Raw genomic sequence first — 19,598 nt, 5'->3', positions numbered from 1 at the left:
AGCAGCTCCATAAGTGAGGTACCAGACTGAAGATGATGATAGGTATGGTAACTAGCTCATGAATCAGCACTTCCCTAATTAACTCTGTGTCCTTCCCCTCTTTCTGAACTTTTTTCTGTAGGGCTTCCCCCCACCTGTGGTTAATGTATCAGTTTACCAACCTGCCACACCTGTCCTTCCACTAGGGTTTAACTCATGGGGTTCTTTTTAAGTAATTAGTAGCCAGGCAACCATCAACATTAGCATTGACACAGGGATATTTATTTGGCTATTTGTTCTCTTTCCTCTCGTCTGGCAGGACAGAAACAACATAGCAATGATTCATATAACCCTTGTCATCCAAAGTCCACTCATTATATACAAATTCATAAAACCTAAAACAGAAAGTAGGCCTTCGTGTGAAACTAAGAATCATCTGAAACTTGGTTAGTCAAGAGACAGATGTCTCTGATGAAATATGAATGTTAAATTTTGCTTAGTAAGTGCTGTGACAAGATGGAGTTCATGTAGGAGATACATATTTGGAGTCTAATGCAATAATTACTTCTTTAACTTTATATTAATTTTTGGGCCAGGCTCTTAGAACTATAAAATACTTCATTCATAGCACAAGTAGACCAGGCTCTCAAAGACCAGATCTTCCCAACCTCTTTATTAAAGCAAAAAATAACAACAACAACAACAAAACACTCAGATAAAACTGGTGCTTCTGAAAGATCTGCAGTATATAGCTCAATTTTCAAAACTGAACTAGTGGGAACATGCAAAAAACCATTAATTATAGTACTGCAAGAAGGTAAGGAAATGACAATTTAGCAGGACTTGGGATCAGTTCTAGAAATACTGGTGTGAAATACGCTGTTTTCTATGGTTGCTGTTAGAACCAAAGAAGTTATGTGCATGAGTTCCATACATAGTTGTAATTTAAACATGCATGTTTAAGTACCTGGAGGATATGGCCATTTGTGTACACTGCTGGGCTTGACGAGCTGCACTGGCTGGAAAGGACTGTTTTCCTTTAAGCAAGGAGGCACACCCAGTTTCAACTCTGTGTCACCTTCAGACAGTGTGGCTCATCTTAAAAGTTCAAACCACTACTTTGTAAAGCATATTTATGTTAATTTCGAATACTTACTGCCATTACTCATCGTTTGGCAGTCATGATTTTTGCATTCATCATGACTGGACTTCTGATGAAGAAATGCTGTTTGGGAAAGGGATCTTCTACATGGAGGAAGACAAAACTAAGCACTTGTTTGGACCTGTGTGCTAAATAACTTTTTAGTACACAGAATTTGTGCTTTACACAAGGGGTATCTTTCCCAGACTGTGTATTTCTTGAGGGATTTTTTTCAGATGTTGGTTATTTTCACTGTTCTCTATGCAGACTTCTACCTTTGTCAGATTAAGTTCTTTTTTGACTTAGAGATGGGGGTAACTGAGAGGCATTTTAAAAACTTTTATTCTATTTTTAGTGTCATGTGAAGGGTGAGACAATGCAGCTGTTATAATTCACAACATCACAATCAGAAGTTAATTATTTCTTAATTACAATACATTATAAGCATTTCTTGGCTTTTTAGTTTTTGCTACACTATGCTGTAAGTGCTTTAAGGCCAATAATTTAAAATTACTTATTGTGGGTCTTAATAGAATGCATTTTTCATAGTTCTATTTCTCTAAAGTATCTAGTCTTATTTTTAAGGTAATATTTTGAAACTTTTCTAGCTCCATTTCTCTCTCAATAAGGTCTGTCCTATTCTATGACATTTCTAAGTCATCATTTCTTATCTCAAAGTTTGCAAACAGATGCACGCTGTGTGAGCTTTGTCAGGCTTTGAGAATTTTCTACAAATCCACTTCCCACACTATCCATCAGTTTTATGGCAGCTTGATTACAGTTTAAAGAGTTTAAGCCTGCAAATGAACACAAACTAGCTGAGTGTCCTCATCCCCTGTGCAGGAGATGTAAAAAGCAACATTTTCCAAAAAGCACAATATTAATTCCTTACAGGCTTTGTGAAGTTAATGGGAGCCATATGCTTGAGCAGGTGAGTATATCCTGAAAACAAACTCCTCTATCCATAAGAAGCCTCTTATCAAAACTCTTGCACTTGCAGGCACACTGGAGGTTATACAGACACATTGGTCTGTCAGTGCCTTGTCCTGGTAGGGCCCAGGGCTGGTTTTCCTTCCTATAGACAATAGTATCTGGGGACCTGAAATGGAGGGAAACATCTCTTTGCAGAGAGTTTCAGATCACTGCAGTTTTGTACTCATTGTTCAATGGGAGCTTGATCAAAAGTTCATTAAAATGAAGAGATCACATCTACACATCATGGGCTTGGGAATTAGGCAGATGGTCTTCCTGAAAAATTTCTGAAGAGAAGCTGTAAAGAAGGATTTGAATGATGTCATCAAACATGTTTGGCTTACAAAAAGGACCAGGGAATTCTGGGAGGAAGCTGCAGCTTTACAGAAAAAATGAAGGGCAAGGCAAGGATATATTTTAGAAGGATGCTTGAACTAAGTGGTCAAGAAAGAAGTTGGAAGGAAATACCTGTGCATAAATATGGAGGTAACAGGTCTGAGATGAGAATTAAATACTCAAAATAAATGCAAGAGCAAATAATTTGTGAGGTTCAAATGAAAAATGGCATGGGTAGAATGGAAGGAGATAAAACTTTGAAAAGCAGTAGTAGAAAAGACTATACAACACAAAATGAAGGAAAATCAAAGTGGGAAAGAACAGCTTCATCCCAGACAAAGAATCAGACTAAGAGCAGACAGCAGCCTGTGGCTACAAGACCATGTTATACACTGAAGCATGCATTGCTTATATCTTTATTGTGTGTAAAGGAGCATAAAGTATTTGGTAGTTAAAGGACTACTTCTAATCTGAGATGAATGAATGAGTTTGCTGCATGTGTGTATTCCCTCCAGTAAAAAGTTTGTCTTCTGTGTGTGTCGTGGTTTGCCACTGGCCAACCAGGCACCCACAAAAGTCTCTCTTGCTCTCAGCTGGGCAGAGGAGAGGGAAAAAAAAAAAAAAAATTAACTTGGGGTTCATTAGTTGAGATGAGGACTGCGAGAAAACACTCTAAGGGCAAAACAGGTTCAAATTTAAAGGTATAAAGTAAATATATTATTAAGAGTGTCTGAGGAGCATAATGAGAAGTAAAATAAGCCTTTAAAACACCTTTTTTCCCCACAGCCCTTCCCTCCTTCCCACTGACAGCACAGGGAGACAGGGCATGGAGGTTTTGTTCAGTTCATCACCCGAGTTCATCACCGAGCACCATCTTCTGGTGCTCACTCGGGGAGAGAAGTCTTTCCTCTGCTGTACTGTGGGTCCCTCCACAGGCAGATGGTCTTCCCAGAACTGTTGTGGCATGGGTCACTTGTCCACAGGGTGCAGTTCTCTAAAGCTGAGGGTATAATCATTTTACCCTGTTAAGCTCTATTTTGGTAAGTTTGAGATGTGAAGAAAGGAGCCCAGGGAAGGAGGGGGAGGAATTGTACTGAATGTCTGAGCCACCAGAAGGAAAGTTCAGAGATCCTAAAATTGGGAGCAGCTTTTTGGGCCCCAAACTTTGAGCACCACAGTCTGTTTTGGTCAGAGTTGTATTTCAAGGCCGCATATATCCCAGTATGGACTCTGATATTTTACAGGGCAGAAGCTTTGATGAGAGTTGCTGTCTTACCAGATACTGTTTTCGTAAAATCCTACAAACTTAATAACATGCTGTCAAATTTGGTTGCATTTGTAAAATACCTTGAAAATATTTTTAGGGGAGAAGAGACTGGTTCACATGTGTACTTAGGGTTTAAAACAAATACTTTCTGTCTGGATTTTGATGATAAAATGTACTGTGGTCATGGTCCCTTTTGGTTTAAATGACCACGTTTGAGACAAGAAATACTATTGTTGATGTTAGATCATCCTTGATGTCAAGGTTGCTAATTTGTATTCATACAGAACTTATGCCTTTAACATTGAATTTAAATGAACCTTAAAAGTTCATTTAAATTCCATGTTAGTCCCTCTGAAGTTTCTTCCAACAGAAACAAAATATTTGTTTTCTTAATTCTAGGGATGTAATCCTCTTGCCGAGACTGGACGAAGCAAACTGCAAAATCAAAGAGCTGTTCTAAACCAACAGATCTTAAGAGCAGTGAGAATGAGAGCTGGTGCTGAAAATCTTTTAAGGTACATGTCATGGTTTCTTAGTTTCCTTGCTCAAGCAACAATTGTTTAATTTTCTTTTAGTTTTGTAGAAGTCTCTTAGCTATTGTATTTTTCCCTCATTTTCCCCAAACATGCTGCATCTCTTACTGTAGAGGGATTTGTCAATCTCCCTGATTTTTTTTCAAGCTATAGCTCTACACAGTCATTATTTGCTTTCAAGTGCACTTTCATACTATGTTGTAGTAAATTAGCTAAATGTTAGACTTTCTTAGGTTGCTCTCTTTGTTCAGCTTTATTGCTAGTGATAATGGAAGGTTGCCACCAAATTCCCCTCCAGTTTGAGGTAACTTCATCTATTACATTTTGTTAGGATATGTTTTCATAGGTGGCTGTCCCCATAGGAATAGCCTTATGTTGACCCTGCCTTTAGGCTGTTACATCCTGTGATCAGCTGTTTGATCTACAGACAGCCTGTGGATTTCCAATCTTACACAGAAGAACTGAAAATTATCCCAGTTCTCATCTGCAGTAATTTCCTGTAGTGTCTGTAGCTCTGCAACTGGAGCAACAATGGGCCTTCAAAAACAAAATCTAGTAAATATAAAGAAGTGAAAATACTTGGATAAATTACATTTTCTTAAACTTGCCATTAATCAATGGGTTGCACGTTGTCTGTTACCTGCTTTTATCTCCACTTCTGCAAGAGATATGACAGGCTAAAAACTTAGGTAATTTTAGCCTCTGTGACTGACTTAAATTTACTTTGTTTTCTGGTAATTGACTTAAGGAGTGAGACTTAAAATTCTACTGCTTTTTGCATTGTACCTGCTCTTGAAACTCAATACTTCATTGAGTTAATGTTGTTGATTCAGGATTGTTTTGGAAGGTCTAAAAAGATAAATAATATCTAATTAGAAAACTGGTAACGTTTAACCTAGATATGCTAAAGTTCAGTTTCTGATGCCAGTATTAACTGCTGAAATACTGAAGTCACTATTTACAGGAGCTGGAACTAAATCTACTTAAGAGCAGATTTCTTTTTAAGATTTTAGAAATCTAAAATGAATTTGCACCAGTTGCACTATTAAAGCTAGCTAGATCTTTGAAAGAAGCAATTTAAAAAATAACCTGACCACTAGACAGTTCACATGTCTAGTCTACAGTCTCCTAAGGAAAAGTATCTACAGTCTCCTAAGGAAAAACATAAACAAGCTTTATGTTTGCAGATTCTATTTGAATTTCATCAGGTTCTAAAAGAAACAAACCAATTGCTGTCCACAAGAAGCCTCCTGGAGTAGAATTTGAGAAAAAAACTGGAAATGCAGATTCCTTTACTTTTGGCTGAAAGTAAGCGCTAGGCTTGAAGCACATAATCCATATATAACCATATAGTGCAAAGACTTCTGTTCTTAGAATTTCTAAAAGTCACCCTCTCCTTTTTTATTGTCTTCTGCTCTGGAAGTTGAGTTAAAATTAAATTAAGTGTAGAGTTGTGTGAATTTCAACAATATCACATTGCCCCTGTAGCTGTGTTCTGCTGGTTGCTACTAAAAATATGTCTGCAGTGTAAAAAAACATGAAAAGGTAATAAAATTAAATTGACATGGATGTTCATAGCCATAGGGCAAATAGACAAGTCAGTCTGGATGGAACTGTGGGGTTTCTGAAAAAGATACCAGAATCCCTCCTGTGGAGGATGGTAAACTGGACCAAACATGGAGCCTTCATACATCACAGTTAATGTGCTTGTAGCATCAAAACTTGCCCATTTATCTGTGTGCTGCTGCCTTTATCAAGGAAGATCCACCCCACCATATGTTTGTATCCAGTTTGGTTTATCAAGGCAACAGATGTTAATATTGCTTAATTTAAGCAATCCAAGGTATTCAATAAGGTACAGCATAGAAAAATCACAGATAACTCCTTTATAATATGAAAAACAAACCTAGAATTTTAGTTTTGGAAAAATTAGTTCTTTCTCAAGTGGCTCCGTAAAACTGGAGAACTGCTCCAAGTGAGCCTAGATTTATGAGATGGTTGTTTATAAATAATTATGAAGGTGAATTTTGCCTTAAAGGTAAATGCAAAATGCTGCAAATTTAAGTTTGTTCTTGTCTTCAGATTCATACTAATATAAGGGTACAGTATCTTAAGCGTGGACACCATTTATCTTAAACTCATACCTGTGGATTTATAGATACAGATGATTTAAGTATCTTGATAACAGTAATATTATAATGAAATAGTCAGTATGGAGACTCAGGTTAGAAATTGTGATATAAGTACACAAATAAATAATCACAAAGAAATGCTTGGGGGTGTTAAATGCTAACATCCATTGTGCTTGCAGTTCAAAGTGTTGCCATTTAAATACATAAATGGCAAAGGAAACAAGCAAACAATATCATATTTGCATCCAACAAAATCAAATTATGGAGAAAATTGTCTTGTATGAAAAAGATCTGGTTGAAATATACTTCTTTCTGTAATAACTTTTGTGGGAAAGTTATTTTCTTCTATTCTTAAGATCAGGAGTCTCAAAAGATCTTTATTAAGTTTATAAGGTGGGGAAGTCTCTGTTGAAGAATGTCTCCTGACTCCTCCCACCTCCACCCACATATCTTCTTTGATGGAAAAAAATATCACATAATCTGAAAATAGGATAGTGATTCTGTCTAGGATGCTTTAGTTCTGTTGATTAATGTATCTGAAAATAAGCTTGACCCTTTATCATACAGAGACAATTGGGTATATAGGAGATCTGTAGCTGCATGCTATTGTCTGGAAATTATCCCAGGCACTCTCTAGACAGAAAAAAACCCTAATAAATTCTGAAACATGAGGTCTTGTATAATCTTTTAAGGAGATAAAAAGAAATCTTAAAAATGCTGAGAATGCTGGCACTGGAGGTTGAAGGGGGTCAACCAAGCTTGTAGAAAACCTTTTCCTGAGAAATAAAAAATTGATGTGTTTCTGCAGAGCAACCACCAACAACAAAGTACGAGAGCAAGTACTACTGGAACTCAGTTTTGTAAATTCAGACCTGCAGATCTTAAAGGAAGAATTGGACGGACTTAATATCTCAGTAGAAGTTTATCAAAATGCAGAGTAAGTATAAAGCTAAGTTATTCAATTATTAACAGATCTTCTGTTTACCCTTGAAAACAAAATTGTTTCTAGGTGAGTGAGAATGTTGGACACTAATCATATGAAAGAACAGAGAGCTTGATAGGAAGAGAACATACTTGATGGTAGATTTGTTGACTAAGGGTTAGTCTGCATATTTGTCCTCCTCTTGGGAAATGTATGTGCCACTAATCCTTGGATGTGAAGTTCCTTTGAAGAGAGGAGTATTGTGAGAATTGAAAGCTCTTGGGGCTATACTGCAAGCAGTTGGCACTTAGCAGAATTTCCAGTACTGGAATGGCTAATTGCCTCAGTGCATTCTGGAGTGAACAAACTTAGCCATAAAGGAATATCTCTTCTCAAACGTGGTCCTCTCTGGAGCTGGAGAACAGAGGCACAATGCTGATCTGATGGTTAAGGCAGATTAGGTAATCTTGAATGTGTGCTCTTCAGTGACAGAAAAACACAAATTCCTTGGGTAAAGCAGAGGAATTTTTAGTAGATGAAGTTGGATTTTTTCCAAGATATTTTTCTCCACTTTGAAGAGCACACTAACTTATAAATTGCAATGGATTCCTCAAAGAAAAAACTTCAAAGTTAAGGAGTATTCATTGCCTGCATACTGAAATGATTTCTGTATCAGTTATGTCTTGTTCCTCATAAAGCTAAAATATTTGCTATTTGATTAACAGCAGCTCAAGGTACAAACTGAAATGCTTCATGTGATGGGGGTATAATTTTGTGTCTCTCTTAGCACTGTTCTTATTTAGGTGCTAAACTTCCAGGTGGATTACAAGGAATTCTTAATATAAAATGATGAAGCACATTTCCAGGGAGGTAACTTCCATCTGAATGCTGACTTGATGCAAAATATCTATGTTGTAGTTTTCTCAAACAGCAACTTGTGCTAAACTTCTTACCCTCCACCCCCATACAAACTTACTTGATGCAAAAATATTTTGGGGTTTTTTGGTTGGTATTTTTTTTGAGATTTGGGTTTCTTGTTCAAGTTTTTTCTGGTCTTCATAGTTGTATGTGAGCACAGAGAGCAGTTACAGCTGTGGAAATGAGAGCAGGGCTCCACAAGTACTGTTTCTTCTTCTAGCTAAAGAATATTAAAAATAATTGGATTCTCACTGAAGGATGAGCAGTAGGTCAGGCCCCAAGGCAGGCAGAAGCCTTGAGGTTGGACAGCAATATGCTTGTTGTTCTCTCCTGATCCTACTTTCCAATCTATTTTGAATGGTGTTTTGCCTTTCTTATGCTTTTCATTCTAAGCTCTAAATGCTTTTTATGTTTCATCAGCTAAAATAATTCATTTCCCTGTAACTGCTCCAGCCTTTAACAGTAAGTAGCTATTAATAGTTTTTCTCTGACTATTGTGCATAGAGTTGTTAAGATAAGGTCACACCCATGGTTTACTGGGTTAGCCTGGATTGTGTTAAAACAATGTAAGGGTTGGCCCTCCCAGTACTTGCACACATACCATCCTGATTGAGAAGGGTGATGCTATTTCTACTCGGTTCTGGAAATCCAGGATCACCTCTCTAACTGTTCAATCCTCCATGGGTGTGGCACCTTAGCTGTAGAGAAAAAATTAAATTCACTTTCTTTGAATGACTAATGCTGATATCTACAGGGAATGTGCACGACAGTAAAATGGATTAAATCAGTAAGTTGGGATTTCTTTTCCACGTGTCTCACTTCCTTTTGAGGAAAAAGCATTGATATAATCGGTGGTAAAAGTGTTGAGGTTTTTTCTAAAAGCCTCATCAGAAATCAGGTCATTTGCACCACTTGAAATGGTGTTTTGGCTCTGTATCCTGAAAGTCTTTTTCAAGCTAGCAGAGCCCCTTTCTGGACCATGAAGGACTCTTGCTCTGCTTAGGAAGTTGTGTTCCTACGGCCACTGTCTCAAGATAGAATTTTCACCAATAAGAAAGTTGGATTTGCTGACAAGACCATAAATGAATGTGGGATTTTGTAGTTGGTAATAGAATGCTCTAAACTATTGGATGAACTTTATAATTGCTTGATACTGATCTGTTAAATCTACACAACCAACTATGTATCTGGAAGCTATTGGTGATCTTTTTTAAAGTCAGCTCTCATCCTTATTGCCCTTTGATATTCTAGAGGTTGACTTGTCTAGAGGCTAGGTAGTTCTTGGGCTCCCAGACCTTTCACTGTGACAGCTGTATGCTTTGGCCCTGCTTCTCCTGTGTTGCACAGATAACTGCTACATACAGAGCCATTTGTAACATGTAAAATGCTGTATATAACTGCTAATACATACCATGGCTCTTACTGTGGCAGATCTCCTAGCAGCTGTGGAGCTAAATTGCAGTAATGCAGTATTTGAGACTCTCCTTTCCTTTGCCTGGAGGAAAAATAGGCTTAAATAATGGGAAAAAAAAAAAAGTGCAGGCAAGTATCTTTATTCAGTCTTTTATTGAGAAATACAGGCCATTAAGCAGATTTTTTTATGCAGGAAGGAACTGTATACTTTTCTCTTTACTTCATCAATGTATGAAATTCCTGTCATCAAAGACAAAAGTAATTTTAAAAGAAGCAGAAAAAAATTTGTGAATATTTTTGCTTTTTTTCCATAGAGAGACTTTCAGTATTCCCCTGGTACCTCTTGGCCTAAAGGAAACCAAAGATGTAGACTTTACACTCCCCCTCAAGGTAAATTTTGCATACATATTTCAGAATTAATAGTTAACAGTAATAACTTTCATTTCAGATTTGTTTAAAGAAACAGAAATAATTTAGGTACAAGTTATTTTTTGTTTTGCCCTAAGATCAAGATCATGACATGTTAAAAATTAACTACCACTGAGTTGGGTCATTGCTCCTACCTAATTAGGACAAGAAGTCCAAAAATGTTTCGACTCCAAAGAAATTCCACTTTGAAGACAGAGTTAAACCAAAGAATAAAAATTCTTTCTGTGGTTTTGTTTCTAATAGTATTGGTTACTGATGTAAGTGTGAAAGGAAGTAGTAAAGAAGGTTTTACTCAGCATAATGTAGTGATATACCAACTTAGACTACCCAGGAGAGCTCAGTTGGGAAGCAGTGTTGCAGCATTAACTCTGCTTATTTGTTGTCTAATGTACTTTGCTGGCTACTTGAACCATCTTCTGTATTTTCTGAACTTCTGTGTATTGTGCAATACAGATTTTTATCTCACAGTCAACCATCTTGTATCACTGTAGCATTTGTCTCTATTTTTACTTCTGTGGGTTAAATTCTACGGTCAGATCATATGCCACTTCATGTCATTGCAGCTTTGTTATTTTGGGTGGAACTGCCCTCGTATAGCTCACAAGAAGTTGGCAGTCTCTTTCTGTTAAGGAGTTTTTATGGTCACTTGATCCCCTTGTCATTTTAGATAATGGGGTTTGTTTGTCCCTTACAAAACCACTAAGTGTTGTTGTTTTAAAGCCAATTGGAGCTAATGTAGCAGATTTTTCATTCCTGTACATCACAGTGAAATTTGTCTAAAACATCAAATCATAATTCTGCTGTTTTATTGTAGTCTCATTGTTGCATGTTGACTGAAAGGGAGTAGGCACCGTTCAAATCACAACTGAATCCATTTTGTACTGTTTGGAACAGCAGAAAAAATAGTTTAGGCTAATCTTAGATACTCCAATTTTTAATATTTTTTTCTCTTTTTAGGACTTTATTCTGGAACATTATAGTCAAGATAGTTCAGAGTATGAGGATGAAATAGCAGATCTCATGGATCTGAGACAAGTAAGTTCAAGTATGGTATATTATGAGGTCTTTTAATATACAATTGTAAATAACATTTGTATGGAATCAAAATACAACATTTTTACTTAGAGCTTACTATACTCCAATTGACTTGATTTCTGAGACATGGTGCATGAATGTCCACTGTCCAAGAGCTTTGCAATCTGATAAAGAAAGAGTGAAGAAACAGAAAGTTATGCAAAATGATTGAGCTATTGATGTAGCTTTGTAAATTTTGTTAATCCAAGACTTGTCTTGTCTACTATTTTTAATTTTAAAGTATTTTAAATTTAGCAGGAAGGGTGTTGAAGTGGATTAACCTGGCAAAATATTGTAGTAGAATGGTTGGTATTTCTGACTATTGTTTGTTTCCAGTACTATGCTAGAAACTAAAGCCTTCACTGTAGTTTTTTTTTTCATAAAATACCTACAATCTTTATTTAATTAACTTTGAGACTTGCCAAACAGATTCTGTTTGCTTTTTTAAAGGTTGTGTGCTACTTGTGTGCAGCTGAAAAACTTTTGGCATGAATCCATATGGCTTTAAGCTTACTGCTCTCAGATTCCACACATTTCTATGATATGCAGAAGTCCAAAGGAATCAGAGCTTTATCCTTGGGGTTTCAGTATTCATCCTGAAACCCAACAGAATGCACTTAATTTTCATCTATTGTATTTCAAGGCCTGCCGCACTCCTAGCCGAGATGAAGCTGGCATTGAGATGTTGATAAGCTATTTCCTGCAACTTGGTTATGTAGAAAACAGATTTTTCCCACCTACCAGGCACATTGGAGTTTTATTTACATGGTAAGTGTGTTGTTCATGTTTCTCTTCAGTCCTTTTTCCCTCTCAGAACATTGGTTAATCATTAACTGTCTTTTAATCTGTAGTATGTCAGTGTGTGTCTCCTCTTGAATCCCTGCAGTGTGTTGTCAATTTTTTTTTCAGTTGAGAGTAAACCTGAATACAGTACACTTTTTACTTGCTTAAGAGTGAAACCACTGGCTAGATTATGATTTGGGCTACAGGTTAGCAAAAGAGAGAAAGAGCGAAAATAGTCTTAATTTTGGGTAGCTGCAGATGTTTCTGAATTCTGAACCTAGGTGTACAAAATGAGGACAAGGAATGAAGTCAAACCTTAATTTCCCTCCTTCAATTTGGTAAGACCACTTGGGCCAGAAGAGAGAAAGGAGCAACTCATTTTTTATAAGGGAGTATTTACTATATCTGTGAGCAAAATTTGACTCTGAATTCAAAATTTTTATGATAAAAAAAGATGACTACCATGTAGCCAAGAGGAACAGGTAAATTTCTAGTCAGGCTTGCAAATAGAAACTTTAAACACAAGCAGTAGAGGATCTGACCATGCCTGTTGATCTTTGGCAACACCTAAGTAGGAGAGTGTAGCAGCACATACTGATACTCCCCCAGTATGCTCTCCACCTCTGTGATGTTTTATGGGCTCTGAGTTTAACTTCTGAGTTAAATGTATGAGTTTATGAGGTACTACTGTAAAACCTGCTGAAAACTGTCTCAAATAAAGCTGCTCCCTGGCTTGGTTAATTATGTGGATTATCCTTGTAGAACATTATGGGTTTCTGTTCACCTTCATTTTCACTGCAGCAGAACAGTTAATAATTCCACTACTCGTTCAGAAAAACAGAATGAAAGTACTTGTTTTTTCAATTGACTCTGCTAATCTTAACACTTCTAATATTTGTTTCCCAAGGTATGATTCCTTCACAGGTGTCCCAGTGTGTCAGCAAAATCTGTTGCTTGAAAAAGCCAGTGTTTTATTCAACATTGGAGCTCTCTACACACAGATTGGAACAAGATGCAATCGTCAGACCCAGGCTGGACTTGAAAATGCTGTTGATGCTTTTCAGAAAGCTGCAGGTACACACCTTAAAATACTGGAAAGTTCTTCATGCAAGTGTTCCCAATCTCATTCTGATGTCATACAGATTTCTGCATTTTCTACTGGCCTGATAACACAAAAAAGGAGGAATAGGGACATTCAAGAAGCCCAGTGAAGAGCTCAGATGAAGCTTCAATTCAAAACCTGGAAATGCAGTCTGAACATGCAGATAAGATAGTGAATACTGTGGTTAATGATTATTGAACTGCAGTTCAAAGGTCAGAGTTACTGCAGTAGCATTAACTGCTTCATTCCTTGTTTCACCAGCATAATTTTGACCTCAATGATAGCACCTTGGTGTCAAACCTGAACGAGAGACAATTGACAGGTTGGATAAAAACCCTGTAAGCATAGTTTTCCATTTGAGGGTCTTAAAAATTAATCTTGCTTTTTCCTCTGATGAAAGTTGCAATTTATTGGAAGTTGACTACCTGTTTTCCATAGATTCCAAAGGCAAACAGGTTCAAAATAATCTATCTCTGTCCCAAGCAAGAAGAAATAGAAATTCTAATAAGGGGAATCCTTTCCCTTAAACTAACATGTTATAAAGTCTTCTGTTTTCACTGGGGGCTTTTAAATAGATTTTCTGATTTGTTTTGTAAGTATTATCTTCTGCTACACATAATATTTAAAGACATGTCCTCTGTAATTAATATGTACTGTAAGATTTATTTCTGCACTAACATCTGTGACTATTGGTTTGCACTGTATGGGTAGCTTTATCAACTAAAAGCTGTGGAACACAGAATTGAATTTTCATAAATCTTCTCCTTTGAATACACAGCTATAAAAATTTTCTTCATGCATATTTAAAATAAATAAATAAATTCTTTCTCAACCTTTGTATTTCGTCTAAAAGAAATTTTAATAGTTGGGAAATTTCTCCATTTTACTGCTGCTCCTTCAATTTTGCAAATAATAATAAAAAAAAAAAATCACTGCCTTTCACTTCAACATGTTTGCAGAACAGCATTAATGCCAAACTGGAAATGTGTTATTTGCTACCACAGTTACCTTTGCAGGGCCCCAAAGCAACAAGCTCAGGAGGCATTTCATTGTACCTGTGCATGGTGCTGTAAAACTTCATTATGTTGGCAGAGGCATTATACAGAGTTTGTATGAACTGTTTCCCAGTGCTGAATGAAAGATGCTGCACAGAATTTATCCTCAACATAAGCAGAAATCTGTTGAGAACAAAAAAATAAAAAAAAACAAAATCAAACCAACAAAAAAAAACCACCCCAAAAAACCCCAACAACAAACATGTTTTTTTCCTCTTATAATTTCAGTTCCTTTGGGTAGGGCACTCTCAGTACTTTACTGGTAAATTTGGGATTAATTTTTTTAGTGCAAAAAGGTAGGAATGGCCATGTTTCAAATTTGTTTAATGGCATGTTAAAAATTGAGATATGAGTGTAACATGGAAAATCAAAAATCACAGACACCGTAGAGTGGCAAAATACTGCATAAGATGGCCAGAACTGAGTGTGGTGGGACGAAGTAAGGTTACAGAAGCTGGAATGCCTAAGAGGCCGTGGTGTTACAGTTCTGCAGGCCTGTCAGCATTAGTGAGCTGGGTGAACTCACTAAACCAGTCTGATGACATGCCTGCTGAGGGTTCTGCTTCCATCCATGAAACTGTTACTTAGTATTGCACTACAGTTACTGTTTGGTTTAGATTTGATATATGATAGAAATTACTAATGTTTTGGTGGAACCAAATGTCTAGAGAACAACCTTATTTTTACCCTATTAAATATATTTATATATCTATAAATAAAAATTCTAGTTTACAGGCATTGAATGGAGCTTTCATTGGGATACACAATGCACTTAGGAGCATCTGAAAAGAAAATTAATACTTAATTAAGTTTACATGCTTTTATCTTTTCCTTCTATTCAGATTATCTACTACTGTCATCTCCTTATAGCTGTGCAGATTTTTTTTGTCCCCTGTATAAGCCATAGCCTGCCACTCCCACATTAAGTCACACAGTTCAGCACAGTCTTATGGTGAATCACAAGAACTTTTACAAGCAAATCTGAAGGCAGTGCCCTCAAAACTTGCAGTTTCTGTTGCTCCTCAGAAATGTAATTTTGACAACTGTACTTGAGGATGGTTGATAGCAATGCAAAGCAAAACCTGTAGGTCAGTCTAACTTCTTATGCACCAAGAATTCCTTCAGATTGCTGTAGTGCAATACTAGAAAATGTCCTTTAAATCCTAATTATTATGGTACATGCTAGAGTTGAGTTCACTTGTTTCTCTTTGTAATGCTAACAAAACCATTTTGTGATTGCAGGAGTTCTAAGCTACCTAAAGGAGACATTTACTCACACACCAAGTTATGATATGAGCCCAGCTATGCTGAATGTACTAGTAAAAATGATGCTTGCACAAGCTCGGGAGTGTGTTTTTGAGCAGATTGGTCTTTCTGGAATACGCAATGAGTTCTTCACACTAGTGAAAATGACACAGGAAGTTGCCAAGGTAAAATATGGGACTTTAAATCTAGTCTTTAAAATAAATGCTTGCAGTGCTGTGTTATTACCTACCGCTTTTGGTAATATTAATTATTATTATTTAATATTATATAATATAATAATATATATACTATTATTATATGTGTACTATTATCTATAATATTGTTTAATATTTATTGAATTTAAATGTTAACAACCATTACTGGAAATCAAAAGCAACATGGGGCAGCTCACAAACTGCAGTTAAAAGCCCAACCCTTCAGAAGATTAAAATGTGAACAAAATTTAAATATTATTCTAGAGTTGTTACAATTTATTTAATTCATAGTTGAAGATATTCCTATGCTTTCTCGGTTATTTCAGAGTAGCAGATACAAAAGTGGTTCCATAAAAGAAAAAGGCAAAGCCTTTTATACCAACCCTGTAAAGCCACTGTGACATATCTGTGGGATTGATCAGCTGCAGGGAAAAGATTTTTGATTCTGTCAGTTGGAGTAGTTTGATCCATTAAAGCAGCATTCACTGCTTGAAAAACGATCTTATTTCCTCTGTATAAAGGATAATATCCCAGTTTTAACTAGACCACACAAACTTAAGGCTATGTATGATCCCACAGTTTCAAAGTGTAGCATAAACCTACGGTTTGTATATGGTTCACTCTTTTTTTCAACTGAGTTAATGAGATATATTTGTAAATTAAGACCTGATTATTATATGGTGTTTTTATTTAACTAGCAAGCTATATAGATTGACTGACTTAGTCCATTTGTTCTTGTACAAAATTGATTTACCCTTCTTGTGAGGGAAAAATCAGAGAAGACATTTCAAATTTTTTTCTGAAACTTAATTCTAACCCATCCTAAGCATGTTTTTCCCTTCTTTGATGTGATTGTATATGAAATATCTTAAGCCCGAATATGATACCCGTTACTTGAGTTCCTAATACCTCATATTAATTTCTAATACTTCAATTATGTGCTTTATTTTAGGTGGGAGAGGTTTACATGCTGGTTAACACTGCAATGAATCAGGAACCAGTGAAAGAGAATATTCCCTATTCCTGGTCTAAGCTGGCACAAATAAAGTCAGATCATTACAAAGCTCTGGCACATTACTTCACTGCCACCATTCTGTGTGACCATGAATGTAAGAATCATACTTCTTTATAAGTTTGTATAAAAAAAAAAATACACACACCAACAGTTATAATTTGGTCTGTGAATAAGTCTTGGAGCCAGGAACTTTGGTGCTTTATTATATATTAAATTGTAGTTGTTTTCCCCACTCAAATATGAGGCTACACTCTTTTTGTCTTTTGAGAAAAATGTGAAAATTCACTAAAATAACTTCCACAGAAACAAAAGAAAAGTTATTTATCTATTATATGCTACTAAATAGTTCAGATTTTATAAAATATGTTTTGTCATGTAAGTATTACTTGCATATTGTAGATGATAAAACAAAAACCATGAAATTCTTATTTATATATTTATATACATGTATGTAAGTATTTGACTGCATTGGGAGAGAATGTAGTAATAAGTACACAGTATCCTAAAGGAACAGGAGACCAAGAGATGTGTATGGTTAATGTTTTTATGCATCATTACAGTGCAGCCTGGTGATGATGAAGATCAGCAGGAGAAAGCCATGTCCCAGCTCTATGACTACGTGCCTGAAGGGCTGATGGTTCTTGCTGTTTTAAAGGACAAAGTTCAGAGAAAACAATTAGGTAACTGCCACTTTCACACAGCTACTAGCTACAATTTGAAAACTCCCTGGCATTTATTGTCTGTGGATGACAAGCAGTGGTTTTTAATGTTTTCAGGGAAAGCCCATTTACGCAAAGCCATTGTTTACCACGAAGAAGCTCTCAGAGTCTGTGGGCTCTGCAAAAAGCTTCGCAACATCGAGGTTCTTCAGGAGGTTCTGACAGCTGCACACAAACGTTCACTCCTCAAATATGCTCAGCAAGAGACAGAAGATGACTTCCTAAGTCTAATTCAGGCTCCAGATATACTCCGTAAGTGTACACAGCCAGAAATAAAGGATATCTCACCATAGGCAAATATGCTTTCATGGAGATAAACCTTTAATTTCTATATATCGATACATATATAATATGCTTCCATACAGAACATAAATAATGTAGAATACATACTGCACATTTGTAGAGCTGCTGTTGTAGTTGAGATGGTCACAATACAAAGCAACACATCTATTTTCAGAAGGCTTCAAACTGTTTTTATTATAGCATGCATGCTTTTTATACATTCTTACAAAACTCATACATTTACACTTCACTCATTGGTCACGAGAGACAAAGTATTCATTGGAATAGACAGTTGCAGGTTTCTCTTATTTATCCTTTCTTTTTTGGTTTCTATGTCAATGACCTTGGTAGGAAATCCTTTAGAGGGTAAACATGGATCCCCTTATCAAAACTTCCCTCTGGCTCACAGAAGTCACTGTAAAACCTCTTCCACAAGTTCCCATTCCTTACGTGTTTCCTCAGTCACAGATCAATATATTTTGATCAGTATATTATTTTGCAAGAATTCTTTTACGGTATTTCTGTCTCTAGCAACACTGTTTTTTGGGGTAGATAACAGTGGTGCTTAGTTAGAATCCAGCTTTTTTTGGTGACTATCTTGTGAGCTAGAAAAAATGGTGAAACTTGCAAAGTTAAATTTGTATGGGGGAAAACGACAGTAATTGTTTCTTGAGCCCACCTCTTGTACTAGACTGGGCTGTTAACTCAATTTGATGGCTATTTTTTTTTCTACCTTAGTCCAGCTCTTTCCTCTTTGGATGCAGTAGGAAACTGTGAGTGCTGGTTTTAAAAACTTCTCAAAGGAAAATAAAATAAAAATGGGAATAGCATAATTTTGTTCTAAGGGATTTTTTTTTAAGTTTTCCATATTGATACTGTGAGCTCTGAAGATATTTTTAAGGCAGTTCTGATATCTAACAAGCTTCCACATTAATTAATTTTTCCACAGCCCAGTAAGAATTTAGGACAAATTCTATCTAGCTTGGAATGGAAGAAAAATATATTTTGATGTCTTTTAACTAATACTTAAAAATACTTAAAAGCCTTTTAACTAATACTTGAAAGAAAATTAATTTCGTTTTCTCTTTATTTCAGCTAAAACAGAACATAAAATAGAAACAATTGCTCCTCAGTTTTCCAAGGTGAAAGTTAAAGACTTCTTTCACAAGCTGGTATGTAACATACTGATGCTGACCAACCTCTGCCATTTTGATAGCAACTATAAATTCACTCTTAAGTGAGAGAAGGGACACAAGTATTTTAGCCTGAAAAAATGTTCCTGTAGTAATTGAGTTTTTTTCAGAAGCTATTGGAGAAATCACTCCTAGCTTTAGAGGTGTAAGTCTTTGCTTGAGAGAAGCAAAGAATAGAAGTGCCATTTCTATATGGCTTGCACAACATTCAGTCTTGAAAACCTTCATAAAAGTCCCATGAAGTCCAACAGATAATTGCACACATCTTAAGGGGAGGAAGAAATACCTAGTATGTGGAGACAGGCATGCAGAACATGTGACTTCTATGTGACACAGCCAGTCTTTCAGTCTTTCTGTGAGCAGAAGGAATGGGAGTTATGGTTAGGATCAGAATATGCAGTGTTTCATGAATCAGCTTATCTCCTCTGAAATGGAGTAATATAGGACCTTACAGCCTATGCAGCCAGAAGATTCTGCACACTTTAACAGAGATCGTGGAACAACTTAGCAGTTGCCTTTATCCCACTCTGTTTGAAGTATCAACTGAACAGTCAAGAAATCCCTTTGCATTTCCAGGGAATTAGCTGGGAGTTAACCTGAGTAAAATCTACACTAGATGAGCTTAAAGCATTATGACTTACAAAACCAGAAATGCTCACTTACAAGTGACAGTAAACCATAATATGCCTGCTGTTGTGTTCCCTCCAGGGCCCACTGACAGTGTTCTCAGCCAAGCAGAGATGGACAGCTCCACGTACCATTTGCCTGCATCATGAAGCAGGAGAGCTTGGGTTCAGTCTGAAAGGAGGTTCACCAGTACAGGTTTATTGTCTTGATCCAGTTTGTTCTGCAGCAGTAAGTATATTGTTGTGA

The 19,598-nt window shown here is 36.4% G+C and overlaps 1 protein-coding gene and 1 long non-coding RNA gene across 2 annotated transcripts in view; one reads left to right on the top strand and one right to left on the bottom strand.

Annotated features, from left to right (window-relative positions):
• The window catches only part of LOC121470563 (uncharacterized), a 41,396-nt gene that overhangs the window by 10,092 nt on the left and 11,706 nt on the right, over positions 1 to 19,598 (bottom strand). The window lies entirely within an intron of this gene.
• Positions 1 to 19,598, top strand: part of RHPN2 (rhophilin Rho GTPase binding protein 2) — a 28,023-nt gene that overhangs the window by 4,804 nt on the left and 3,621 nt on the right. The window contains exons 2-13 of the mRNA XM_030282066.4: positions 4,095 to 4,210; positions 7,169 to 7,297; positions 9,928 to 10,003; positions 11,000 to 11,077; positions 11,760 to 11,884; positions 12,807 to 12,973; positions 15,299 to 15,486; positions 16,469 to 16,625; positions 17,092 to 17,211; positions 17,308 to 17,502; positions 18,628 to 18,704; positions 19,434 to 19,580. Of these exons, the coding sequence (XP_030137926.4) occupies positions 4,095 to 4,210; positions 7,169 to 7,297; positions 9,928 to 10,003; positions 11,000 to 11,077; positions 11,760 to 11,884; positions 12,807 to 12,973; positions 15,299 to 15,486; positions 16,469 to 16,625; positions 17,092 to 17,211; positions 17,308 to 17,502; positions 18,628 to 18,704; positions 19,434 to 19,580 (1,575 nt within the window). The remainder of the gene's footprint in view (positions 1 to 4,094; positions 4,211 to 7,168; positions 7,298 to 9,927; positions 10,004 to 10,999; positions 11,078 to 11,759; positions 11,885 to 12,806; positions 12,974 to 15,298; positions 15,487 to 16,468; positions 16,626 to 17,091; positions 17,212 to 17,307; positions 17,503 to 18,627; positions 18,705 to 19,433; positions 19,581 to 19,598) is intronic.

The sequence above is a fragment of the Taeniopygia guttata genome, chromosome 11 (assembly GCF_048771995.1).
Source record: "Taeniopygia guttata chromosome 11, bTaeGut7.mat, whole genome shotgun sequence".
In the NCBI taxonomy this organism is placed as follows: domain Eukaryota; kingdom Metazoa; phylum Chordata; class Aves; order Passeriformes; family Estrildidae; genus Taeniopygia; species Taeniopygia guttata.
The sequence above is the reverse complement of the archived record's forward strand: the minus strand, read 5'-3'. Positions and strand labels throughout refer to the sequence as shown.